At 42.8% G+C, this 27,158-nt stretch overlaps 1 protein-coding gene across 3 annotated transcripts in view; it reads right to left on the bottom strand.

Annotated features, from left to right (window-relative positions):
• DOCK8 (dedicator of cytokinesis 8) overlaps positions 1–27,158 on the bottom strand; it is a 229,953-nt gene that overhangs the window by 10,460 nt on the left and 192,335 nt on the right. For all 3 annotated transcript variants that reach the window (XM_041740118.1, XM_041740127.1, XM_041740135.1), the window contains exons 33-46: positions 26,611–26,698; positions 22,677–22,773; positions 21,172–21,306; positions 19,988–20,140; positions 18,751–18,909; positions 17,783–17,883; positions 17,230–17,422; positions 12,066–12,209; positions 10,530–10,661; positions 9,937–10,071; positions 8,432–8,521; positions 4,825–5,061; positions 1,853–1,996; positions 225–331 (exon numbers count right to left, since the gene is read on the bottom strand). In XM_041740118.1, coding sequence (XP_041596052.1) covers positions 225–331; positions 1,853–1,996; positions 4,825–5,061; positions 8,432–8,521; positions 9,937–10,071; positions 10,530–10,661; positions 12,066–12,209; positions 17,230–17,422; positions 17,783–17,883; positions 18,751–18,909; positions 19,988–20,140; positions 21,172–21,306; positions 22,677–22,773; positions 26,611–26,698 — 1,915 coding nt within the window. The remainder of the gene's footprint in view (positions 1–224; positions 332–1,852; positions 1,997–4,824; positions 5,062–8,431; positions 8,522–9,936; positions 10,072–10,529; positions 10,662–12,065; positions 12,210–17,229; positions 17,423–17,782; positions 17,884–18,750; positions 18,910–19,987; positions 20,141–21,171; positions 21,307–22,676; positions 22,774–26,610; positions 26,699–27,158) is intronic.

Below are 27,158 nucleotides of genomic sequence, written 5' to 3'. Positions count from 1 at the left end.
CAGCTGTGGTTCTCAGCCCTGAGTGTGCATCAGAATCCCTAGAGGGCTTGTTAAAACCCAGACTGCTGGGTCCCACATCTGGAGATTCTGATTCAGTAGCTCTGGTTGGTGCCCAAGAATTTGCCTTTCTAGCAAGTTCTCAGGTGATGCTGCAGCTGCTGGCCTGGGGGGCCACACTTTGAGAACCATTGCACTACTTCCTTCCCAGCCACATTCCTTCTTACCGCATTATGAATTCCTTAAAGCATAATCTCAGCTTGTTGTGATGTCGATAGAGCTTTGGGTCAGCTGGAATTTCGGCCAAGAACACTTGGGCTACTTCCAGTGGTCCCTGGTGAAGAAAGGAACAGAACAATATGAAATTGGAAAGAAAATTAAATTACTTGGGGGGAAAAAATCTTGGATTGACTTCTGAGTTTGAACACTTAATTCCGTAGGTGGTGTGACCAAAACAAAAACAAAAAAAATCAAGGAAGGTCCTGAACTTCTTAGGCAACTTTGATTTCTTAGGAATCTGAACATTTAGGAGAATACTCAGAAGTATAAATGTATTTTCTGTTTTTTTTTTTTAAAGATTTTATTTATTTATTTATTTTTTTGAGAAAGAGAGTGTATGTGAGCAGGTGTGGGTAGGGGAGGGGCAGAGGGAGAAGGAGAAGTAGACTCCCCACTGAGCAGGGAGCTCAATGTGGGACTTGATCCCAGTAACCCAAGATCATGACCTGAGCCGAAGGCAGTCGTTTAACCAACTGAGCCAACCAGGTGCCCCCAAATGTATTTTCTTAATCAAAGGCTATACTAATAATAGGCTCTCCTTTGTATGTAAAGGTAATACTATTGCATCACAGGGTATGTGCTTTGAGTTGCTTTTCTAAAAATGGGGATTGTCTTGATTTGTCTATTCATATATTCACTTGTTTAGTTGCCCCAGTGGTGGGCGCCATTTGGTGTAACTGCTGCCTTGCGTCAGACATATGCATAGTGTATATGTAGTCCAGGGCTGTGGGCTTATAAAGTCTTCCTTTTCGTTAAAGGATTGGGACTTATAGCGAAAACTTCCCAATATTTTCTTTTATCTTGGAAATGTAATAGTAATTTCTCCTCCGCTATTTCTACTTCCCTGATATTATCTGGACACAATTTTTGCAGGCAAGTCCAGCTGTGCTGAGGAATAAGCCACAGTTCTCACTGGGTTTTTGAGTGGAGGTGTAGACAAGGACAAAAATGGATCTGAAATTAAGGATACCCACTGGACAGAAAGTATGAAGCTAGTACTTCCCTGCATCTGAGACTGATTTAGTTACATGCTGAGTTTGGGAGTGAGGATGCTAAGGGGTTTGACAATATCCAGCTTGGTGTGAAGTAGCCCAAGAAGCCTGGTCCCTGGTTACTCCTGGCTGGCAAGACCTCTGGCATGCTGGGTTCATTGGGTGACTGACCCAGGGGCTGCATGTTCTAGACCCTTTCCCATCTCTCCTACAGATATTCTTAGATTGGTCTCCAGCTCTGCAATGACTCTGCCTAAATTAGGCATTACTAAGCCCTCTGTAACAGGCCCCCAGATCTGGAACATGCTGCCAGGTCTGGCTTCCAAGTGAAGATCTCTCTGTGAAAACTGTCCTCCTTAGACATGGTTCACTCATGTCTGGGACTTTTCTACCATGGGTTGTTACATGAAGCAGAGGAGGTCTCCTCAAGTCTTCTAAATCTCATAAGTGTTGGGTCTAAGTTAGGGATACCATTTATGTTTGGACCAGGCTCCTCCTCAACCTCAAGGAAGGAGGATGTCGATATATAATGAAAACCAAAATAACAAGAACCAGAGGAATTGCCACCAGCTGATTGTGCTCACCTGATTTACAGTAGCTCCAACGGAGCCCTGAAGGACCATCTGAAGCATCTTGGCATCAGGAGGCTCCTGGTTAATGGCGACCGCTAGCTGCAAGGTCTTCTTCTTCATATCTTCAATGGCAACTTCAATTGGTGTCAAAACAAACTGAACATAAGACATAAGAGTAGGGAAGTCATTGTCTGGTCTTGTAAGCCATAGACAAATCTGGAACTATCACACACCTGGATTTGAAGAAGCAGGTAAGGAGCCTTTCAGAGTATTTCAAATAATCCGGATGGGTTAAGAGGAAGGAAAGGCCTAACGCTTCTCGAACACTTACTGTATTCCAGGAACTTTGCATACATTTCTCATTTAGTCCTTCAAACCACCTCTGTCTTCTCTCCACCTTACCCAGGGACGAGTTGGTAAAGTTAAGGAAGTGCCACCAAATGACACAAGGTAGTAAGCAGGAAGCTTGGAATTAGATCACCATGATGTCTACATTCAAAATCCATGTGTTCTTTCTACACTGTCAAGTTTCCTTTCCAATTATTGAACAAGTTACTTGACTTGGAAAAAGTATTAGAAGCACAGCACTCAAAGTTTTGCCCCACCTTAAAACATGATTTTGACATCATTTGTACCTTCTCAGACTCACACCGAAGGTGATTTCCTAGTTAACAGAATTCTCTTAAGGGTCAAGCTGCTAGTTGTCAAGTTCTGCGGGTTTGGGGTAGGGTCCTTCCTGAATGTTGCAGGTGGAGTTATGCCCCTCCCCCCCAACTTCATATAGTGAAGCCCTAATTCCCAGGACCTCAGAATGTGACCTTATTTGAGATAGGGTCTTTATAGAGGTAATCAAGTTAAAGAGAGGTCACTAGGATAGGCCCTCTATGTGGATGTCCCTAGAGGAAGAGGACATTTGGACACAGAGACATAGGTAGAGGGAGAGGATGTGAAGATATGCGGTGAAGGCCATCATCTACAAGCCAAGGAGGGAGGCCCAGAACACATCCATTCCCCTATAACCCTTGGAAGGAACCAACCCTGCCACCATCTTGATTTGGTCCTTGGCCTCCGAAACCGTGAGACAACACATTTCTGCTGTTTAAGCCATGCAGTTTGTGTCCTTTGTTACAACAGCCCTGGCCATCTAACACACTGAGGTTCTCAGGGAATGAAAAAAGGCCAAGAAAAGCTGCGAGGATTCTTGGAACGCTGGGTGGCTTAGTGACTGAGTGTCTGCCTTTGGCTCAGGTTGTGATCCTGGGGTCCTGGGATCAAGTCCCACATTAGGCTCCCCACACAGCGCCTACTTCTCCCTCTGCCTATGTCTCTCTCTCTCTCTCAGTGTCTTTCATGAATAAAGAAGTAAAATCTTAAAAAAATAAAAATAAAAGAAATGCTGTGAGGATTCTTACTGGGACCATGAGTTTATTTTGGTGTTATGCCTTCCTGTCCTAGTATTCAGAAGGCCAAAACAATAAGAAATATAATGGATGCGTTCTAAACCAACCTCCTCTTAACTGAGCCACTCATTCAGGACTTCTCTCACCTCTCTGAAGCTCACTCTCTGATGTGGTTGCTGAACACCCTAGCCGGTGGGCAGTGAGCTCAACCACTTCTGCTCCTGCCCCATGAGACATCCGTTCACCAACTTGATGATGCCTGTTATAGTTGTTATTTTAAATGACCTAATCTAATTAAATAATGCACAAGCTGATGAACTGTGGGTGTGGAAAGAAACAGTACTGTTTCTACAAAAACCACGCTGAACACCAGCAAAACGTCATGAAAGTGAGCTGCCATAAAGATTCCTGCCATGTTAGGTGTGCCCAAGACTGTAAAGGGCTAGGGGCAAGCAAATCATAAAAATCTGGAAGGACTCTGCCCTCATATTGTTTAGCAAGTATCTTTAAGCTTCTCCTCTGCTTTATAGAGATGAAAACTGAAAATTAGGAACAGGGTGTTATGGGTGGGGCTTATACTAGAAAGACAATGCTGAATTGTGATCTGCCAACCCAAATCACAGGGAAGGCTGGGGCCCTATATAAATTGAATGACAAATAAATGTACACAGATGTATTCTAAAGTAAAATAAAGTGGAGCACCTGGGTGGTTCAGTGGTTGAATGTCTGCCTTTGGCTCAGGTTGTGATCCCGGAGTCCTGGGATCGAGTCCTGCATCAGTCTCCCTGCAGAGAACCTGCTTCTCTCTCTGCCTGTGTCTCTGCCACTCTCTGTCTGTCTCTCATGAATAAATAAATAAAATCTTTAAAAATAAATAAAGTAAAATAAAGTATTTATACTATGTCTAGTTCTGAGACACTTTCTTGTTCAGCCCTATTAAAACGGATTCAAAGTCTTCTACTATACACAGAACCAGAGAAGAGAGAGGAGTCCTTGCTCTCAGTGTAGAGATGGGGAAGCTGAATGAAAATAAGTGTCTCAGGCAATGTTGCAGGAAGAATCTGGGACTAGAAGTCACTTGGTCTCCCTGTCTATTTTACATGGGCCCCTCTTTTCAAGGGCTTTCTCGCTTGCTGTTCCTGGTCTCTCATAATTCATAACACAACTCTGACTGAATCACATATTTGCTTCTAAACATCTAAAAATTTAATATCAACCATTTAAAATTTAAGTATAGATTTCATATAAACATATCATAAAAATATATATATTAAATACTGTAATTGTGCCACTATATTTAAGTTAAAGATATTACTTCAAAACATAAAATATTTAAATATAAAATGATGCTACAAAATGTGCAGCTGTCTAAATGGGATTCCCTGGAGCCATGAGGATCACAGGATAACCACCACAATATATTTCAAGTGTGTCCCTTTTTTGGGTTCTCACTCCAGTCTGCCATGAAGGAGCGTGGAGGAGATGTGTGTGTGTGTGTGTGTGTGTGTGTGTCATCCTGGGAGGGAGACTCATGCTTTCAGCAGTGACCTCAGCTCGGAGCCCGTTGGCTCCAGATGCCATTACCTCTTCCTTCTGGATGACGCTGATCCTGGTCTTAATGTAGGGGAAGGCGTGCATGGTGGTCAGGATGGTGTTCCGCCGGTACTGCTCATGCAGGTCTCCCCGGGGCCGCCCCTCCAGGGTGAAGGGGGTGGTGTACATGAACCTCCGCAGATTGAAATTCTTCTCAAAGTAGGTTACCCTGTCTTTCATCTCATACTCATCAAAGTAGGGTTCCACGAAAGTGATCTGTATGTAGGCCTGAGGGGAAGAGGGTGGGAGAAGGAGGAGATGAGCTCGTCTGGATACACTGGGGAGGCTTGCTGGGACACAGCAAGGCTGCACCACCCCTGTGCGCACCCCGAAGCCACAGAAGCTGAGAACGTCAGGCCAGACGTCAGCTATCCCTGCTCTGCACCCCCAGGGAGAGACAGGGTGTGAGAAGGACAGGGCAACATGCCCGTGTGAAGTCAGGTCTCCAAGCTGCCCCTCTAAACTGCCCTAACTGGTCCAACTGAAATTTGGTATGGAAGTTCGCCAACTGCTATTCAGAACAATCTTTCCTTTCTGGAAAAACCATGACCCCTACACACTTAGTAGGATGGCCAAGCTGGAGACAAGTGACAAGACTGGGCCCCGCCAGGGATGGAGAGAAGCTGGAACTTTCAGATTCCAAGGGTGGGAATGCAAACTGGTACAGCCCCTTCTGAAGTAGGGTAACAGTTTCTCACTCAGGTACATGACACTGACCATACGACCCAGCAGCCCCAACTGATGTGTGTATCCAAGAGAGATGAAAACTATGTGCGTACCACAACCCATACACGATGTCTACAGCAGGAGAGTTCATCGTAGACAAGAACCAGAAACAACCCCAACGTCCTTCCAGTGGGAATGGGTAACCGAACGGTGGTACAGCCACACCACAGAACACAACTTAGCAGGACAAGGGAACCAACTACTACAACATGGATGGGTCTCAAATGCGCTGTGTGGAGGGACAGCAGCCACACTCTCAGGGCTGTGTGACTGCGCTTATTATTGTAGGATTCAATTTACATGACATTCTGGAAAAGGCACAACTATAGAGACAGTAGATCATTGCTGGTCAGGGGTGGTTAGGGGGTCAATACAGATGGGGAGAGGCAGGGGGAAATATTAGGGGGTGATAGAACTTTCCTTCGTGGTGGTGGTTAGACGTGTTTGTCAAAACTCGGAACTAAACACCAGAAAGGTGAATTTCACTCCATGTACCTCATTTAATTTTTTTAAAAGATTTTATTTATTTATTCATGAGAGACACAGAGAGAGAGGCAGAGGGAGAAGCAGGCTCCATGCAGGGAGCCCGATGTGGGACTCGATCCTGGGTCTCCAGGATCACCCCCTGGGCTAAAGGCGGCGCTAAACCGCTGAGCCTCTCGGGCTGCCCTCTATGTACCTCATTTAAAAATGCACATGCATGTACACACACACACACACACACAAAATGAAGAAGAGTGCACTTAGTAAGAAAGCAAGCCTCTTAAAAAAAAAAAAGAAAGAATACAGGACCCCTGGGTGGCTCAGTGGTTGAGTGTCTGCCTTTGGCTCAGGGCATGATCCCAGATCCTGGGATCAAGTCCAATTGGGCTCCCCACAGGGAACCTGCTTCTCCCTCTGCCTATGTCTCTGCCTCTCTCTGTGTCTCTCATGAATAAATACATAAAATCTTAAAAAAAAAATGACAGTGACCGTTGACTCTGTAGCACCAACCCCCTGAAAGGGATGGGGGGATGTCGGTGACCTCAGCCTGTAAATCGCTACTTAGTGTGATGAAATCCGGCTGTAATTCTGAGTTCAGCTTCGCATTTAAAACTCTGCACCTGCACTGGGCATTTGGAAGGAGTCACCACCTGCACTGGGCATTTGGAAGGAGGTGAAAAGCACACCATGTGTCAGGGACGTCAGTGGTGACTCTACGCAGCAGGTGCTGTGCACATTTATCTTCCAGGGACCTGCAACACTTCTGTCAAAGCCTAGCTCGGCTCTCACCACACTTACTAGTTTAGGCCTGGCCCAGGGAAGGTGTGTGAAGTGAGCAAATCTTCTGAAATATGCAGAAAAACAAACTCTTAAATTTGGTCAATTCCTCCCTACTTGCGTCATCTCCTTAGGATCCTGGAGGACAGAACTGAGAGAACAGTTTGGCCTCTTAGCTTTCCATTCCTGCCAGATGGCAAACGCTCCCTGTCCGCCAGCGTTTAATCAATACCTTGAGCTCACATTATTCCCAGCAGCTTAGACAGCCACATGAAGGCCTCTGTCTCCGTCAGGCAGGCTGAGCAGGAAGCCAGCACCCTTTGATACAATAAGGAACATATCGAGTATTTGCACTTGCTGGCACACAGCTTCCAGACCCTCGGCATATCCTGAGGGATGGGAGTGCCTTTGTTATTCTAACGAGGTGACTCAAGCTTGGTGGGTCCCAGAATGGGGGCTGGTCACCAGAAGACCAGTCACAGTGATTAGAGGGTTGGGACTCTGGGCTGACTTTGGCCTCTGCCAGGGTGGGGAGGCAGGGGCTAGAGACTTGAATCTAGTAATGTGGCTTGCGAGATAAGCAATCATGCCTGGACATTAAACCCTAGACCCCAGGACTCCTGACAGGTGCACTTATAGACCTGCTGGGTTGGGCAGGGGAGACGTCCCTGGATTCCAGAAGAGGGTGCATGGAAGTTCTGGGGTCCTTCCCAGACTTTGCTGCCTTGTGTGTACCCTTTATCATAAAACTGCAATTGTCATAAGGCACGTGCCTGAGGTCTGTGAATCATTCTAGTGAATTCCCTAACCTGAGGGATGCTGTGGGAAACCCCAAATTAGTAACCATTCAGTCAGAAGCGTGGGTGGCCCAATGCTGGTGGTGTGGAAGAGAGGGCAATGCTGTGGGGGCCAGAGCCTGTAACTTGTGGAGGGTGACGTGGTCTCAGGGTGGGGGTGGAGAATGTCCTAACTGGATGCGGCACACCCAGCTGCGGATGGGACAGAATACACCCTCCCAAGTGACAAGGGAGGGCGCTGCAGTCCAAGCCCTTCCCCTCATTCCCCCAACGCCACTGGGTGGGCCCTGCACAGGACTGGAAGAAATTCCTGCAGCCTAAAGCCTGGTGCCTCAAAGTGCTGGCAGTGAGAAGTTTGCCTCGTTTCAATATGTTTGAAGTTGTGAAAAGTTTGCAAAGAAAGGCAGTAAAGAATGGTGATCAAGAGGATGGGTTTGAGAGTGACAGATCCTGAACTTGAGTGCTGGCCTTGACATTTGCATGATCCTGGAAAGTTGCTTGACAAAGCACCTCCGTTGTCTCATCTGTAAAATAGGAACGACCACACCTACTTCAAAAGGCTCCTGGAGGATGAAATGAAATGAGGTACACAAGGGGCCTGATGCAGTGCCGGGCATACAGCTGGTGTTTAATAAATGGTAGCTCTTAGGGTTCTTGCCTTTGAACATGGTTTCTTTAAGATCTAACCATGTTGAGCCCTATACAAAAAAAGTTTGGGTACATTTAAATAACTTTGAGAGCCCAGAGAGAGGAGGTCATTTTATGATTTGGGGGATAGAACAAAGGAATCGACTCTTTTGCAAATTTCCCCATACCTTGTTAGGATCCAACTTGGTTTTGTCCACAGGAGTAGAGTCTTTTATCACTTCCACAAATTCCTCACCAAAACACTGGCCATAAAATCCCTAGGCAAGAAGAACCAACAGATTATAAAGACTATTTTAATATAATGCAACTCTTTGCATCTCAGAAGTGGAATAAGTTTGGAACAAGCATAAGGAAGAATTTGTTCATTGATTATTGGAAGTCCCTCTGAGCTAATGGAGCAAGTTAGCATTTCTGGAGACATAAATAAAAATCTGAGGAAGTGCAGCACTGCAGTGGTATACGCTTCCCTAAAACAAGTGTGCTCGACTCTAATTCAACCAATGTCTTCGTATTTCCTGAAGCAGCTCCAGGGGAATGGCACTACTTACTTCTTGCCTTTTGTACCCTAGGAACTTGCAGGCCACTAGACTTCCCAGAATGTGACAAACCACATTTTACAAGAAGACAAAGCATACATTTCTAGTTCTGCTTTGGAGAAACATATTAGGGAACCAAGTGGCCTGGGGTCAATTGCCATTCTTCCTTCTCATGAGCTGAGTGACTTTGGACAAGTTGCTCAACCACTCTGGGCCAAGGCCTCTTTGAGTCATGTAGGGATTAAAGTCTCTTGTCTTATTTTCCATGGAAGGATAGCATAAACAACAATTTGGCAACTCAAGTGTTTTAAGTGTGATAGCCACAGAAAAGCATAAGTTTGAAGCACTAGCAAGAAGGAATAAGGAATCAATCTTGAGTTAAGTGTCAGCACTTCAGAAACCCCAGTTATTCAGCTCGAGGGGATTTTGTTTTAGGGCACCCCTTGACTTTCCTTCTGCATTTTTAGGGCTTGGACCTTTCCATGTCTGCTTTCTCACTTTTCTCTATGTAATTTTCTTTTTTTCCTAGCCTTTCCTTTAAGAACATGTCTGCAACATTATGGATCAAATGTAGACAGCAGGTTGGAATTGGGGCTTCCAGTAAAGGAGACGGGACACTGACTCTGATAATCCACAGAGGGGGGCTCCTTGGATCAGCTCATCAGGAAGAGCTCACTGTGCTACAGCACATGGTGTGGCTATTGTGGGCATCTCTGTGTCAGAAGTGGGATTTTTTGTCTGGTGATACCAAAAGAATGGCCCTAACACTTTCTCAGGATAACTCCGTAATTTGGCTACATTAAAAGTCAAGGTAATAATCCTAAAGCTGAAAAACTATTACTAACATTTTGAGAGTGATATGAAAGCACATGACATTGACTGACTTTTGGGAAGTCTTGAAAACAAATACTCATCATATAAATTCACAAACTTTGATGAGCAAACACAGAATCTTAGGAAAAAACTCTCCAAATCCTGCTTTACCTTATGATCTTACCTAATGCCTTCATATTATAAATGCAAGGTGGGAAATTTTTTATACAGATCAATGAAGAATCCATAACTTTTTTGGGGGTAGGCAATGACCCACTCAACCTTGCTTTTGTGAAGTATAAAGTGTCAAGCACTTTTCTTACCTCTAGTCTGTGAGAGATCTCAGGAAGCTTGGTGATAGCAGGCTCTTTGTAAACAAATTCCTGCTCATCTAAATCCCCAAATTTGGATCCATAGAAACCAACTCGGAAGTAAGTCCCAAACATTCTCTTATGACCCTGGTGAGCAAAATAAGACAATTTCTCTTTAGTTAGGTCATTCGTTGAGGATCTATCGGCTTAGAAAGGGTAGGCTTCTCTTATTGTTACAAAGCATTTTGTTCCTATGACTAATATAAACTAAAATCTTGCCTTTAAAAAAATTTAATGGTTATGGAAGAAACTTTGGAAATAATAATAAAGAAATGCCATGAAAGATTTCTAGGACTTCTTTGAAGTGAATTTTAAAAATTCTCACATTTCCTGGTTTTACCATCATTCAAGATCCATTCTTTCAGAATTGTCTGAACTCAGGTCCTCTGCCTATTTCTAGCTCCTCTCCATTTGGTAAGGGAGAGCTACAGCAATGATGTGCTCAAGGCAAATCACTTGCTAGAGAGGAAGCAGGACTAACTATCTCTGGGACAGGACCACCTGCTGCCAGGTAACAGGACCTGCTGGCCAGGATCCACAGCTACCTTGCTAATGATGCTGTCAAAAGCCTTCTGTAGCTTGTCATGTGTGGAGGTCAGCTTCCGAAAGTCTCTGTGTGCTTCCAGGATGGGAACGACCAGCTTGTAGACCTCGTTAACTGTCTCGTACAATCCTCCCTTGGAAAGAGAAGAAAATCAACAAGAATTTAGTCCAGTGGAAAGTTAAGAAGAGCATCCAGAGTTCATTATGTGCTGGAGAATGGATTAATAATTGGCACCACAATATTTTACAGAGCAGGAGAGATGTCTGAGCTTCTCTGGGATGGCTGGACCACTCAAACTAAACTAGACGCACGCTGAATGGTACTATATGATGATGTTAAGTGGGCAAAAGTGTTTCCCAAGGAATGAAAACAGACAGGAGACTGGCAGCAGGGACTAGGAACCATTCAGGAAGACAGCTTTGGCATATTTCAATGTCATCAGCAGTCACCCTGTAAGCCAGATGTTTGACACATGTCTGAAAGGAGGACACATGTCTTAAAATTTTGCACCTTAGTGAATTGGTAGGATTCTAACCAATTCATTTTCTGGAATTTTAGGAAAAATAGAAGTATATTGCACTTTCTCAGAATCCCAAAATGGAAAGCAGAAAAAAGAAAAGATAGCTAAAACAAAAAAGATAGTTAAGACATAGAGGTTGTAGGGTAGGAAACCTCAAAATAAAAAGTAGAAAAGAGAAAAAAATATAAGGATGAATATAAAATTGGATCAGCTAAATATAGTTAAGTATTAGATATTTACTGGGGGGGGAGGAGAGGGATTATTAACATGAAAATGGGCAAGACGCTTTCTCCACTGTCCTGAATCTCACTGACTTCATCTACTTATGTTTTTTTCTCTTATTAGGAGGGTGTAGACCCAGGGATGCCTGAGTGGCTCAGTGGTTGAGCGTCTGCCTTTGGCTCAGGTTGTGATCCCGGGGTTCTGCGATGGAGGCCCATGTCGGGCTCCCCACAGGGAGCTTGCATCTCCCTCTGCCTATGTCTCTGCCTCTCTCTGTGTGTCTCTAATGAATGAATAAATAAAGTCTAAAAAAAAAAAGGAGTGCATAGACCCAGGCTAGGTGAATGAGGGGAGTCTCAGGGATTTGGGCTCCCATAGTTCTCTGAGCTGTTTGTGATAATCCTATTACCCAGTTGTCAGAAAGGTGAATCTACTCCTTCCCTCTCCTCCCAGTGGCTCCGCCCTGCTATTTTTCTCCAAGAGACAGAAAATGAGAGAGTGAGAACATGCCTCATCATTTGTGATGTAACCCTGGGCAAGCCTTTTTCTACCTTTTAAATGGAAATAATACAGTGTAACTGCTGCCCAGCCGTGAAAACCAGAATATTGCAGTGATGAAAGGCTTTCTCAGCTCCCTTCAGCAGTGATCTAATGTGTATACATCAAAGTCTTTGGGGGCCACCCTCTGCCCTGCACACCCCAGCACAGGGTGCGCCTGCCTCGGGGTAAGACTGGCATCCATGATGCTGGGATTTCAGCCCATGTGGAGGCCCCGGAATCCCTGTGAGCACTGACCGTGCTGAAGAGTTCAGCTGCGTGCTCCAGGAGGCCCACAAGGCCGCTCTCGGTGAAGTACCGGCCTGAACACACGCCGTCCTCATCAGGTGACAAAGTGTCATCAGAGACCGCAGACTCCTCCAACACATTGGAAGAAATATTCTGAAAGAGACCTCAGTGTAAGCCCAGAGAACAGGGGAACCAGACTGACAAAATGTACCATAGGAACCCAAGATGTGGACCTGAGGCAGCCACATTCAAAGACCCTGCGAGGACAGGGCCTGTGATGATACAATATCTGTAATTCCACCTAGAAAGCAGCTCTGGCTTCTGTTCATTTTGAAAGGACACATTGAGCAACTGGTCTTCAAAACTTAACAAATTTCTTTTCCTTTTGACCTTTAGGGCACACATAAAAGACACTTCCTCAGTGTAACAACACCTGGATTACTGTCATGAAACGACCCTATGGGATGTCCAGCAGTGATCATGGTTTTTAAAAGGCAAAGACCAATTAAGACATAACTAGACCCCTTGTTTCAACACCCAGTGAACCTTTGAAATGCGCTACTACTGATCTGATGTTCAGGTGAACAGCCATCTTATATGATAAGAACCTATGAGAATGTCCTTGTGGTGGCCATGTTGATGGCAATGCAACTGTTTTTGTTTGTTTGTTTTTAAAGATTTTATTTATTGGGCAGCCCTGGTGGCACAGCGGTTTAGCGCCACCTGCAGCCCAGGGCGTGATCCTGGAGACCCTGGATGGAGTCCCACGTCAGGCTCTCTGTATGATGCCTGCTTCTCCCTCTGCCTGTGTCTCTGCCTCTCTCTCTCTCTCTCTCTCTCTCTCTCTCCTCTCCGAATAAATAAATAAATAAAATCTTTAAAAAAATAAAGATTTTATTTATTTATTCATGAGAGACAGAGAGAGAGAGAGAGAGAGAGAGAGAGGCAGAGACACAGGGAGGGAGAAGCAGGCTCCATGCAGGGAGCCCAACTCGATCCTGGGTCTCCAGGATCACACCCTGGGCTGAAAGCAGGAGCCAAACCGCTGAGCCACCCAGGGATTCCAATGCAACTGTTTTTAATGTTGTCTCCCATTTTGTTCTTTTTATAAGCTTTTCCTTTACACAAACCATAGAGTTTAAAGTCTGCAGCAGAGGTACAGTAACCAGGGCTCGGGCTAGGGTTAACCAAGTGAGAAACCAAGGATGAAACACGTAGGGAGGCATTCAGTCTCAGGCTCCTTCTAAGGATGACTGAACTTGCATGACCCTAAAAGTGAGTGCTTCTTAAAATTTTGCCCTTAGGCACCTTTTCAATCACCCCAGCTCTGGCCCTTGCAGTGACTCTCATACTCTAGACATGTTAAGAATCTTTTTTTTTTTCAACTTGGCACACAGCTGTGGAAGAAATTCATATAGAACATAAAAGTAATGGGACATCTTCCCAGCTTAGAGATTGCAAACAGGTAGCACACACGTCAGTCCTTCCTACTCCTATACTCATAACAGGCATAACTAACCAAGTGTAGCACCATTTCCCTTGAAGTTGAGATATACAGTTGACCTTTGAGCATCATGGGTTTGAAGTGCACAGGTCCATTTCTATGCATTTAAAAAAATACATTGGAAAGATTTTTTAAGATTTGCAACAATTTGAAAAAATTTACAAACTGTAGAGTTTAGAAATACCAGAAGTATTAAGGAGAAGTTAGGTATTACTGTAAAAATACAATATATGACACACATAACATACAAAATACATGTTTATCGACCGTTTATGTTACCAGTAGGGTGTCTGCTCAATGCTAGGCCATTAGTAGTTAAGTTTTGGGAAAAGTTAAAGTTACCTGTGGATTTTTGATTATGTGGGGAGACCCCCGTGTTGTTCAAGGATCAATGTAGTCTAAAAATTCTTTCAGCATAGCACTCCAGACGGCCACTACCAATTGACCAGAGTTGGCTTGTGAGGTAAAATCACTGCCTCCTGGCTTGACTAGCAAGACTGAGTGAATCAACTCTAGCAATCAGGGAAGACAGCTGTCACAGTCCTCCATCTTCACATTCAAGACTGTAATGTAGGAATATAGGAGGCTCTCAGAATCTCTTGTGGCCAGCTTTTTTTTTTTTTTTTCCAAACCTAGTCTTGCTATTATGATGTTTCCAAATTGGAAGTAACAGAAGGTCCAAATGATTCAGTTGAAAGAATCTAATAACTCCAGAAATGAGTACTATTAGAATTGTATGCAATTTTCTAGGGTTGAGGGACAGAGCTGAAGTATCTGAAGTAATGCTGCTTTATTAGCTGTAACCAGGGAAGAAGGATTCTGGCAAACTTTCTTGGCTTCAGAATCAGGGAGGTAAAAGTAACAGCAGTATCTGAGATTGTATCCATATCTACATTTGTGGAATAAACACTGGAGTCTGGGGCATAGAATGTCAACGATCTCAGTGCCTTGGAATTTAGTGGGCTCAAGGTTTATTTTCCTTGCACAAGATTTATTTATCTCCAGTTTATAATTCTTCTCCAAAAATTCAATTTTATTGGAGCAGAAGAAGGTTGAAAACTAGAGCACAAAGCATTTAAGAAATCAACTTAAACATCTGTGGACATCTGTGGCTAACGCGGTCCAGAAGTCCTTTGTCCTTCTGCAGAAGAAAGCCTCCTGGGAAACTCCAGGTGTGGACCTCCACTCTGGCCCAGCCAACCAGAGCAGTCCATTTCTCTGGCCATTATGATTGGCTCAGGGATGAGCATATGGCCCTGTCAGAACCAATAAGATGCATTGAGATTTTTCTCTGCAACTGCTAGTGATGAGCCATCTCTCTCTCCTCCTAGTCTTGAACCTGGAAAGGCATAGACCTAAATACTTCTCAGTGAGCATGTGAAGCCCGTGAAAGGAAAAGCAGAGACAGGAAGTGGTGATAATCCTGAGGTCTGATGATGTGGTTTGGGCCCCTCCTTCCAGTTTGGTAGGTGCTGCTCTGTGCTCACGCAAGCTCATAAATTCCATTTCCATGTTAGGTCTGTGTAGGTTTGGTGTTCTGTCACTTCAAAGCATACAATTCCAAAAAGATTTGGTACATCTCATTGGAGAGGAAAGAACTGGTTCAAAAGCAACAACATAATTTGGCTTCTCTTCTATAGCTGAGAACAATACCTACCTCACTATGTTCTGTGCATCATGAAGACCTATAGTTCACAATTCCTTCCCTTTCCCCTTTCTGGTCCTTCTGAGCTTCCCATGACCCCCAGGCTAGGTCAGATTATAAACACTCATGGTACTTTGTACCTCTTTCTTACAGCATTCATAATTATAATTGAATAAGGAATTGTTAGTTGATGTCATTCTCCCTGGCTAGAATGTAAAGTTCACAAGGACACAGTAAGTGCTCAATAAATAGAAGAAAAATAGAGCTAACTGCCCCCCTGTAGGGACAATGTAGGGTTTTTCTGTTGGTTCCAGAATAACTATTCCATCTCGCCTTGGCATAGCTTATCATAGGCAAATCAACTGAATTCTAGGCGAAATTGGAATTCTCTGGCTTACCAAACATGAAAGTCAATAACAAAATGCCATTAATACTTAAGTGATAAATATCAAATAGAAAATAGTAACTGTGAAAAAGGCATAAAAGAATGATAAATAGTTCAGTTAATGAAGCATGGAAAGAGGATGATCTGATTCAACATTAAGTAAAAAAAACCTAAAGATTTTCTGAGAATTGAAAGAGTAGCACTTAAAATATTTATCCTTGACAATATCAAACAGACAAAATAAATGTGATGAAAGAAGCAGATACATCTAAAATGACTTTTGTGACTGTCTTCACTTTTAGGCGAATGAAAATCAGATGTGGTTTTTTTTTTATGGTTTTTGGATAAGAATTTCATTTTTGGCCTCTATAACACACATTTCTGAATTGAGAATAGAAGATATTTGCTGAGGATGAAATGTTAGAATAACTCTTATTGTTACTGAAAGCCATAAGAAAGGAGGGGTTAATGAGGAGAAGCAAACAGGTACCCAGGTGAACAGAGTTCTAGGAACTCAGAAACTCCCAGTCCCCCAGCAATGGTTCCAGTGACTTCTTCCTAAAGCTTGGGGAAACTACTTAGATTGTCCTCTCCCTCTAGCTCACACAGCCATCACAAAATGGTGTTGAAGAATATAGAAAAGAAGCTTTTTTTTTTTTTTAAGAAAAGAAGTTTTTTATAAAATCAGTCATGTAGATTCAAACAAGGATAAACACTTGTAAATGACTGTGAGTCTGGCTTGCAAAGGGCTCTGTATTGTCCATGGTTTCAAGGATAGTCATTTCTGCAGATTCTATCTCTCTTAAAAATGGACTCATAAAACTTTTATTTTCTCTAAAGACTGTATTACACTATTCAGCAAAAAGCTGTCCAAGTGGCCACTAAGCATCCTAGCCTGAGTTAATGTTCAGACCCAGGAGACCACTTATTTCCTTTTGCTAACTGTGGGTCATATTCAGCTCATCCTAAGAAAGTAGAGGTTCAGCTCCCTTTTCTCCTTCTCAAGTCAATGTGGTTCTTCCTTGATTTGGGACTGAAGTGTGGGATGCTACAGAATTGAGGCATGCGATCAAAGGAATGGGTCCTGCGGGAAATCATTTCTCTAGTGTTTGGAAAATACTTACGCAGTTGTCGGTGCGCCAACTACAAGTCTGAGAAAGAGTTTAAGTGACCTTAGAAAGGCTACTCTCTCAGTTTTGTTATCTGTAAAGGAGGAGTGATAATACCTTGCCTGTCTGCCTATTTCACTGGTTGGTGGGGAGGGTCAAATGCAATCATGGATCCAAGTGTTTGGGAATGTCCAGAGTGCCCATCAACTCTACATTTATTGTAAATAGTTTTAAAAAATGAATATGGTAAAGCAATTAGAAGAGGCAGATATAATAAGCTAAGGCAGATTTCTTTCAACCTTGGCACTATTGACATTTGAGGCCAGATAATTCTTTGTGGTGGGAGCTGATATGCATTGTAGAATATTCAGCAGCGTCCTTGGCTTCTACGTGTCAGATGTCAATCCCCCCGACCCCCAGTTGTAACAACCAGAAATGTCTCCACTGTCAAACGCCTTCTGGGTTGGGAGGCCAAATTGCCCCCAGTTGAGAACCACCCCTCTAGAGGAAAAGCTGAGCTTGTGCCTCACCTGAAAGCTGACGCTGCCCACGGGCAAGTAGCTGTGGTCCTCCAGCATGCTCAGATATTCGGCCACTAAGGCAGCTGCGTGCACCAGGCACATGGCAGCCTCTGTGTAGCATTTCTTCTTGGTGTGTTTCTCTGCCATGTTCTGGAGCCAGGTCAGCCGCAGATCAGGAGAAGTCTGGTAGCTCTTGGCAATTCTGAGGACAGATTGAGAAAGGTTCAAGGACAGTTGGTTCATGACACTGTTTTTCTATCATGTATGGCCACTTTCTTCCCCCAAGAATTCCCATCCTCCTCCCCGCCCTAAGAGTGTCTCCCTACATGTCTAGAAAATGAGAGAGGAAGCAAACATTTATCAGTCTGGTTGTTTTCACTCCATACAGAGGGTGTGATGGACCTGGTGGCTCAGTAGCTGAATGTCTGCCTTTGGTTCAGGTCATGATCCCAGGTTCCTGGGATCGAGTCCCGCATCAGGCTCTCTGTGGAGAGCCTGCTTCTCCCTCTGCCTCTCTCTGTATGTCTCTCATGAATAAATAAAAAAAATATAAAACGTTTACCTGTACATGAGATCCATAAGCATCTCGGGATCTTCTTGAAATTCTCTCATTTTCACTGTGTCATATAAGATGCTATTCAGATTGCAGAGAAGTTCCTCCACCTGCAAGAAAGGGTACATCTCTAAGCATTCCTGGCTTTGTCATCCATGGTAACAAGCTAGGGCTGCACTGGAAGGGTGAGGGATAGCTATGGATGGGATGCTCTATGGGAGCAGAGCTCGCAGGTGGAGGGGTAGATAGATAGATCTAGATAGATAGATCTAGATGGATCTAGATAGATAGATAGATCTAGATGGATCCTGTGTGGCCTACATCTTTGCAAGTCCGTGTGTTTTGGAGGCCTGGATGTGAGCGGGCTATTGGGATCCGTGAATTAGCCCTGAATCCTTATAGTATCTTTCTTCCTTTTGTTTAACTTGAAGGGCACCTGGGTGGCTCCGTCAGTTAAGTGTTTGCCTTCGGCTCAGGTCATGATCCCAGGGTCCTGGGATTGAGCCCTGTGTTAGGCTCTCTGCTCAGTAGGGAGTCTACTTCTCCCTCTGTACTCTCTCTCTCTCTCTTTCTCTCAAATAAATCAATAAAAATTTTTTAAAAAATTAATTAATTTGAACTGCTTTTAGCTGTTTGCAACCTGGAAGAGCTCTCACCTGTACTCTGGAACATTAGGGTATTTTATACCAAATAGATGGCAGCTTAGGACTTTAGCTCACATTTCATATCTATCCATTATATATATGAAATATATAATATATATAATATTTATAATATATATTATATATACTGTGCTATATATTAAATACTCATGCATACATAACATTTAAATATTTTATGCATAAGATATAACTGTTAAATAATTCTATGTGTTATGTAATTACACAGCATACACACACGTATATATATATACCAGTTTATATATAACTGGCTAACCTCAAACCGGTATGTGAGATAAAGCACACTCTTTGGTTTACCTGGGTAGGGAAAGGAGTGGCCTGCATGGCAGTGTCCTCTTCTGCGTAGGCCAAGATGGTCCTCAAGGATCTTCTCAGGTACTCCTCGTTAAAGTCTGGTGCCTTGCCCACCAGTGATGCCAGAGACATGGTTACTTGCATCTTTACTCTTGCAAAGTTCTATGTCATGAAGAAGAAAAGATGGAGCAAGTAAGAGGCACTTGGCTAGAGGATAATGGAAGGCAGTGGAGCCAGACACCAGGAACTCCCCAATGTTTCTTTGACTCTGTCTCAATCATTTCCTTTTTTTCTCAATGAAATGCGAGGTATACTTTGCACAAGACTCACATCATTGTTTAAATGGCTTAAATGGATATTGCTCTGACATAAATCTGTCAGCTCCCTTTAAATTTTCATTGAGGACTGGATGGCCTCCATGTTGCAAGGCTGGAAGGTTCCTACAAAGCTGGGTCTCAAAGATGTATCCTTTTGTGCCAAGATTCCTCTTCTTGGGACTTGACTTAAACTGTAAAAAGGAACAGCATCACCCTGGCCATGTTTTCTGATTCCGGACTCTGAGCAGGCAGTAACTTTCAATTTCTCCTTCCCTTCTAGCTCTAGGGAGAAAGATTTATCCAAGGGGCCCCTGAGAAAATGTCCTAAGTACTTTAAATAGTTATGCCTAACATATTATGAGGACCCTGCCTTTTTTCCATGGGCCAATTTATCTTTTAAGAGCACTTGAGCATGCTTGTTAATGTGACCATAGATATAAATACTCTAGATAAACTAAAATCTAGACAAATCTAAATAAACTAAAAATCTAGATAAACTAAAGCAAAGGTTCGCTCTTCTGCAATAAAGTTGAATTCCAAAGGCTGCAAAGCTTCGATTAAAACTCCAGTGCAGATGATACTAATCATTCAAATTCTCATCCACAGTCAATCAGAATTTGGAAACAAGACAAAAGTTTCTGAACTCTTAACTTGCCTGCTGTATTTTTCCCTACAGATGACAACTTTTAATCTACATATATGCATTCCCTTGTTATTGAAACACACAGATGGAAACCACTGTATTCATCAGTCTTTATATTCACTTCTAGTTTCAAATTCAAAAGCTGCTATCTACCTATCTAGTCAACTGTCTCCTTCACATGGGACAGAAGGAAATTGCAATCCTACAAACTTTCTTCCACCAATGTTTTGCACTGACTTTCTCTCCTGGTTCTAGGTCACCCAGCCATCTGAGGTCTTACACTGGTAGCTCCAAAGCTGAACCGCATAAGGAGATAGAGGGTGGCACAGGCTTGGCTCCGGGTGACATCCATGCTGCTGCTGCAGTGGTGTAAGACTCGTTGGCACAGGTCTGCACACTGCTCCACCTCCTCCTCAAACAGCAGATCCCCGAACTAGGAAAGACACAGAAGCCATTAGGCATCACTTGGCACTTTCAGATTTTCTCTGGACTCGATGCCTATTGAAACAGGCCATGTCTGCTGGGAGAAGCAGAAAGCCCAGAAGAGTTCATGCATTGCTCCATAAAGATAATGAGCTCCTTGAGTCAGAAGGTGAATTGAAGCAACGGAGTCAACTTCAGATATAATTATGAACCACACAACAAAGATTCGGCCTGCAGAATTCACTGCATTGTTAGCCAGGCTGCATTTACAGACAAAGTCATATCTCTGAAAGGATTATCGTGAGTTTACTGAGTCCCCTGGAAATTTCTGGCAACTAACAAAGAGAAAATCATCCTGATAGGGGAGAGTAGAAGAATTCTACTTTCCAAATGTAAAAAAAATCCTGGGGCTCCTGGTTGGCTCCATAGGAAAAGCAAGCAACTCTTGATCTCGAGGTTGTGAATTTGAGCCCCATGCTGGGTGTAGTGGTTGCTTAAATAAATAAATAAACCTTTAAAAAATGTAAAAGATTCCATTAAAAAAGTGCCAACTGAGATTTTTCCAATCAAGGGGGAGAAAATAAACCACATTAGACCATTTTTTGTAAGGAAAGTCTATATTCTTCAGGCTATGAGAAATTTACTTCTAAATCTTCTGTCATTTTATGACTTGACACTTGGCAAGACAAACTAAGGGGTGTCATGTTTAGGACATGAATCTCACCTAGAGGCGCTATTAAAAAGAGTGAAAGGTAAGGGTGCTCAGTTGTTTCTGCTCTCATGTCCCAGTGAGTGGCAATGTCAAATCTCTATAGTTGTGGCCACCTTCCAAGTGTGAGAGTCATCATTGTTCCTTTCAACGATAACTTCTCAAAAAATCAGGGCATCTGCTTTATTCTTAGGGAGACTTAGAACCTTCACCCTGATGTACCCTAATCCCATGCTATGTGGGTTTTTGGCCTATCCGAAGGGAGAAGTGTGAAGCCAGATGAAACTGTCAGCTCTTAATCAGGAGTAAGAAGACAAGCATCCTTTATTTACCTTGGCAATGAGAGCCCGGAGGGTTGCAAAGCAGTGAGTCAGGTAGGTGGTGCTTTGATCACAGCTCAGAGAATTTACCAGGACCTTTAGAACACCTCCCAGCAGGCTGTCTTTACAGTCCAGAGCCGAGCTTGCCTGGAGGGAATGGAAAAAGAGTATCATTGAATCCCTGTGCAGTGCCAGGGGGCTGAGGGGTGAAGACATAAGTAGGCACTCTTGACAATTAGTACAGTGGTGCTTAGGTTCCATCTCTTTAGTCTAAGTCTTTTAGTCTTAAGGGTTTGGGAAGCCACCACATGCATTATCTATTACCATGACAGCTAAAGACCTATTTCCAAAAGATCCCAGATGCTTTGGGATTTATGCCCAATTCTGGGCTGCTAAACTCAGTTATAATGCATACCTCCCTCCAGCCCAATTAACAGCTCTTGGAATGTTCTTTCTTTGTATAGAAGACATGGCTTTCTTTGTGGGCTTCAAAACACAATGGATCTCCCAGTACAAAAGGGGCTGCTTGGTAGCAGCAATGTTTCTAAATAAAACAGCAAGACTAATACCACCAAAGATAATGACAAACAAGTGCCATTTCTTTGGGGGGGGGGACATTTTGAGGACTACTAGGTATATGGCAGCCAAAGCAGTGAAGGATAGAGATACAATCAGTATAATGCCAAGAATTTAAGATATCAAAGATACCACATACTTCTTGTCTTTATTTTTCTATAATAATGACTTTGATGTTAGACTGCTCAAAAGTAGGATAACTAAGGTTTCCCTGTGTTTCAACAATATCTCTTGTCCTAGCTCCAAAGAGCAACACTGGATCTACCTGAATCAGTGATTTCTTGCTGTTAACATGGAGGGATACATTGCTCAGGTTAGCCAAAAATCCATGATCACCTAGACTTCCTGGGAATTTTGGAAACATTCATTTAGGAGATAAAATTAGCATGGTAAGCGGTATTACTGCAAAGCTCACAGTGGTTCCATACTTTTCTGCAGCGGGGATGGCAAATTCATGGTACAAGTGACTTTCCTTCACCAATCTATGTCCAAAGTAGACCTCATTATGCAGACTTAGCACTTTTTTTTTAAACCTGGTCCAGTCAAAATCTTAGCTCCCATACTAGACATCACCATAATTCAACTGGAATTGACTTGTCAAAAAGCAAAAAACAAAACAAAAATCCTAGCTACCATCCCTATTCTAGATAATCAACCATAAGCCCACCATCTATGTTATAAAATTGATACACACGTGGCAGATTTAACTATGAGGGTCAGCTTGTCAAGCACCTAAGTGAGGAATAAGTCAAAGAAGTCAGAAGAATGTTCAGTATCTCTGGAATTTGTAAGGTGAACACTATTGTAAATAGTAAAAAAAAAAAAAAAAAAAGGCATTTAGGAATCACATTTACTACTTTCATGATTATCTATAAAGAATTCCTTATTAAACTCTAGTAAACATATTCATGTTGAACAGATCAGGTATATGTTGTCCTCACCTGGATAATGTTCTCTTGCATATCCAGAATGATTAAATTTGCTTCTGTAGCCAGATTGCCACTGATCAAGGCTTCTTGATCTAACTCTGCCTTTGTTCTAAGAAGAAAAAAAAAGAAGTTAAATTAAAGAGCATATCAAACCTGGCCATATTCCAACGATGGCAATCTGTGCATCAAGGTGTAAAGAAACATTCTGAATAGCCAATCCTGAGGTAAGAACAAAGAGCTGGCCACAGGTAACAAAAGATTGCAGGGCAATCTTTCCAAGATTAGAGTCTGGTTAAAAAGATTTTCCAGGTCAAGTCTACAGGTCATCTGCAGCCCCACTATGATGAATAATGACGACAGTTACAGAAATAACAAAATGGGGAGAAAAGCAATTATTGGTTGCTGCTAGCAATGAGGCTAGCCAATCCGATTGCTGTGTGAAGCCTTGGGCCATTCCTGTATTTCATGCGTGAGAACCATCTCTAGATCTGAGTCAAGGGAAGCCTCTGCCACAGGCCAGGGGGAGAGCGGGTGGGATCTGAATTTGGCAAACAACACTACTGCTGGATTAGGAAAGGGTGGTGCCTCTTAACTGGGGCAGGGTAGAGTCAATCTCTTGACTTCCCAAAGACCACCCAGAGGCTGCTCAGTCAAGTATGGACCTTTTGTTTTTTTTTTTTCTCCCAGTGGACAGCAAAGTCACATTCCTGCGGGGCAGGTCATCTAATGTCCTGCTGCTGGATATTGAGGTTATCACCCACTAGGGAATGGGAGGGAATGGGATTTTGCCTAATGCTACTTCTCAGTGAGGTTTCCATTTTGAGTAACCAGAACGTTTCAGGCACTAGTTCACGGATTCTCATAAAACCTAAGTGAAACTGGAAAGGGATATTTTGTATCATCTAAATTTAGTGGCCAGAAAAGGGAAATGTGAAGAATTCAGACAAGATTGGGGCCATTCAGGATGGTAGGGCCATAGACAAGAAGTGTGAAGAGTTCATTTTCCCAAGATGCCCCAGAGGCCTGTCCTTAATTCCCCTTCACCCAACAGTGGGAGCCCTGCCACTGCTTATATATAAGCCCAGGATCACCACTTAAGCTGTCCTTAATTCCCCTTCACCCAACAGTGGGAACCCTGCTACCGCTTATACACTACCGAGGGCTCAGAATGAGTATTTCCTTGTGTTTTAAATATTTTCAAGTGTAGGACAGGCTCTCTGGTGCCAAGGTGCTCTACACTGCTTCTCATTCTGCAAGTGGTAATATTTGTGTAAGAAAAGTGAAATATAAAAGCTATTTTTAAAAAACGTATTGGTAGATTGAAATTTTGAGCAGTGCTGTGCAACAAAAACATAATGAGGAACACAAATACCATTTTCTATTTTGTAGTAGCCACACTTAAGCAAGCAAAAAGAAACAGGTGATATTAACTGAAAGATTTTTATTTAACCCAATATAGAAAAAAAAGCTGTCAATGTATAATCATTATAAAAATTACTCATGAGATCTTATAGATTCCTTCACTGGTGCTAAATCGTCAAAATCTGGCTGATATGTTTTACTTATAGTACTAATGTGGCTACTGTATTGGACAATGCAGATCTCTATCTGGTTTTCATTTTTGTTTTCAAAGTTTTCCAGTTGTGGTAACATACATATAAAATTTCCCATCTTAACTATTTTTTAATAAAGATTTTATTTATTTATTTGAGAGAGAGAGAACAGGAACAGGGGGAGGGGCAGAGAGAGAGGGAGAAGCAGACTCCCCCCGCTGAGCAGGAAGCCTGACTCAGGGCTCAATCTGAGCACTCCAGGATCCTGACCTGAGCCAAAGGCATCAGATGCTTAACCAACTGAGCCACCAAGGTGGTTCAGTGATATTAAGTACATTTGTATTTTCATGCAATTATGACTGCCATTAATCTTAGTTTTTAGAAAGCCTACCAGCCAGTCCCATAACACACTGGTTCTAAAACTGGACTAACTGCACAACGGCATCGCCTAGGGAGTTTTACCAAATACTGATTTCTGGGTCCTAGTGCTGGAAGTTCTGAATTAATTGGCCTGGGGTACATTAATGAGCACTGGGAGCTTTAAAAGCTCCCCTGGTGATTCTAATGGATAGCCCGATTGAAAATTATTGCTCTACAAAGAAACAGAGCCAAAATCATTGAAAAATGATCTGAGAGAAAAAGGTGGAGGATGCCACTATTTAATTACAAAAAGTTTTCCAAATAGCTAAATGGAGGAATTATAATTTTACCATGGTTTCTTTTGAAAAATAAAACAGAAAATCCCACATCACCCTTGACAATCTGCAAAGGTGGATTTCTAGCCCTACAACGAGCAGCCCACGATGTAGCTCAGGGCTGGGAGCTGAATGGGGAGTACTGGGAAGCCACGCACAGAAAGGCTCAGTGTAGTGTTATTTCTGCAAGCAAAAGGGGAAGGTTTCTCAGTTTCCAAAATATCAATTTACATAGCCCAGGCCAAACACATCTGGTTAGGCTCTTCTCCCCAACTCAGAGAGTAAATGGCCTCTAACCCCTAAGCTGTTCTGTAGCACATAACTACATGCACATTTCTTTCATTCTGTTTTTTGGGGAAAATAGAGGGCTCATTGCCTGAACTAGAATTTATGGATTCTTAGTGCTAAATATCTTAAACACTAGTTCAGGGAACTCAGAGCAAGAATAAAATAGAATGGATATGACTAGTAAGAGTAATAACTGGGCTTTCTCAGTAACATCTATAATAAAAATATATTTATCTCCTTAACGTTTTAAAATAAATTTGACTCTCAAAGGTCCCATAAGTTGACTAGAATGATGCATTCTTGTGGTGACAGCAGAGACAGTAACTATATTTACTCATGAAACAGTTTCCAAGTCTGCTCTACCCTTGGGATGGGTGTTTCCTACCCCATGGAGATATGCTAACTCCACCTTGTCAGGTGTGGGGCAGTGTCTGTGACCATATACAGTTTTGCTCAGTGGACCCTGAGATTCATGGAGCTATCTGCTGTGAAGAGGAACAGCAGAAAGGAGCGGTCTGTTCAACATGTTTAGTCTCATGTCCTTATATATTCAAATTCTTATACAAATATATCTCATACCTTGCGAACCAAGCAGCAGGATTTTTCTTCTTTCATTTTTTAATATTTTTTGCTGATAATAGCATTCGTTATGTGTATGTATAGATACGTGCTTATATGTATATATGTGTGTATATGTGTGTGTATATAGAGAATAATACACATACCCATTGTAGGAAACACAGCAAAGTATAAAGAAGAAAACATCGACTACTTCAACATCCAAAGAGAACCATCCAAGGAAAACCACTGATAATAATTTGGTAAATTTCCTACTAGTCTTAAAAAGTATTTCCCTTATGTAGTTAGAGACTTAAGATTCTACTCCAAAATCAAGTGTCTATCCTGGTTTTGCTCATTTAACATCATTTCCTAAGCATGCCCCACGTCATGAAATTTTAATACCAACCTAACATTTCCTTACATAGTTTCCTATTCTTGAGCACTTAGAACATTTCCGTTTTTTTTTTTTTAAATGAGTAATAACTGACATAAATATCTCTGACTACACACTTTGTACGTGTGTCTGGAAGGGAAATATGAACTTGAACTATATGGTCTTGGGTGCCCTGTCCTGTCCCCACCAGCAGCTTTGGTCAGGCAATCTGAGATTGCTAAATATTGGTTTTCTTTAAATGCTTATCAATGTGATAAAGTTTCAAGAGCTGTAAATCATAACTCCTTATACCTCTGATTATCCTGGGTCCCTGGACGAAGCGAATTTACACAGATAATGATGTTTCGTTTTCTTACCCTTAGAAGGATGTAGTTGTTTCAGTAACACAAGTAGCCTGGGAAAAAAAGAGTTTTGAACTTTCGGTAAAAGTGGCACAAAGTTGCTGAGTGACTCACTTATCTTGCTTCTCATTAGCTTGCCGCCAATGTGTCTGCTCCTTCCTCCATCTCAAATTTTCACTGAGGCCTGGAAATCGGTCATTCCCTAGGAGTTAAGAAATGCATGAGAGGAATTTGATTAGCATGAAGCCCTCTAAGATAACCAGAAGTTCCGTAACAAGCTCAGTGGAGTGGACTCAGCGCCGTGTCTCCGGCTAATTAGGGCCCATATCGGAGGCCAATGGGAGATGTGACTCAGCCCAGGACCCAGCCCCGGCCACCTGCTCTTTGACTGACAGCCCACAGCTTTGGGACCATTGCCTTTCTGGAGCCTTGTGGAGCCCATGCGTTATGAGTAGAGAGTTCTGATGAAACTGGGGTTCTCAGTGAATTACTGAAGAGGAGTGTGTGGGTGTTAACTGAGGGTGCCCACCCCCACCCCCCACCCCCCACTGAAAATGCTGAGCTCCCTTCAAGTTCCCAGCTATGTGTCCCATCACATAGGACGAGCAGTCACTCTGACTTTAAGCTCAGTGACTAGACTGAGCGTGTCTGAGCACTTCGCT

This window comes from Vulpes lagopus, chromosome 2 (genome assembly GCF_018345385.1).
Source record: "Vulpes lagopus strain Blue_001 chromosome 2, ASM1834538v1, whole genome shotgun sequence".
Classification (NCBI taxonomy): Eukaryota; Metazoa; Chordata; class Mammalia; order Carnivora; family Canidae; genus Vulpes; species Vulpes lagopus.
The sequence above is the reverse complement of the archived record's forward strand: the minus strand, read 5'-3'. Positions and strand labels throughout refer to the sequence as shown.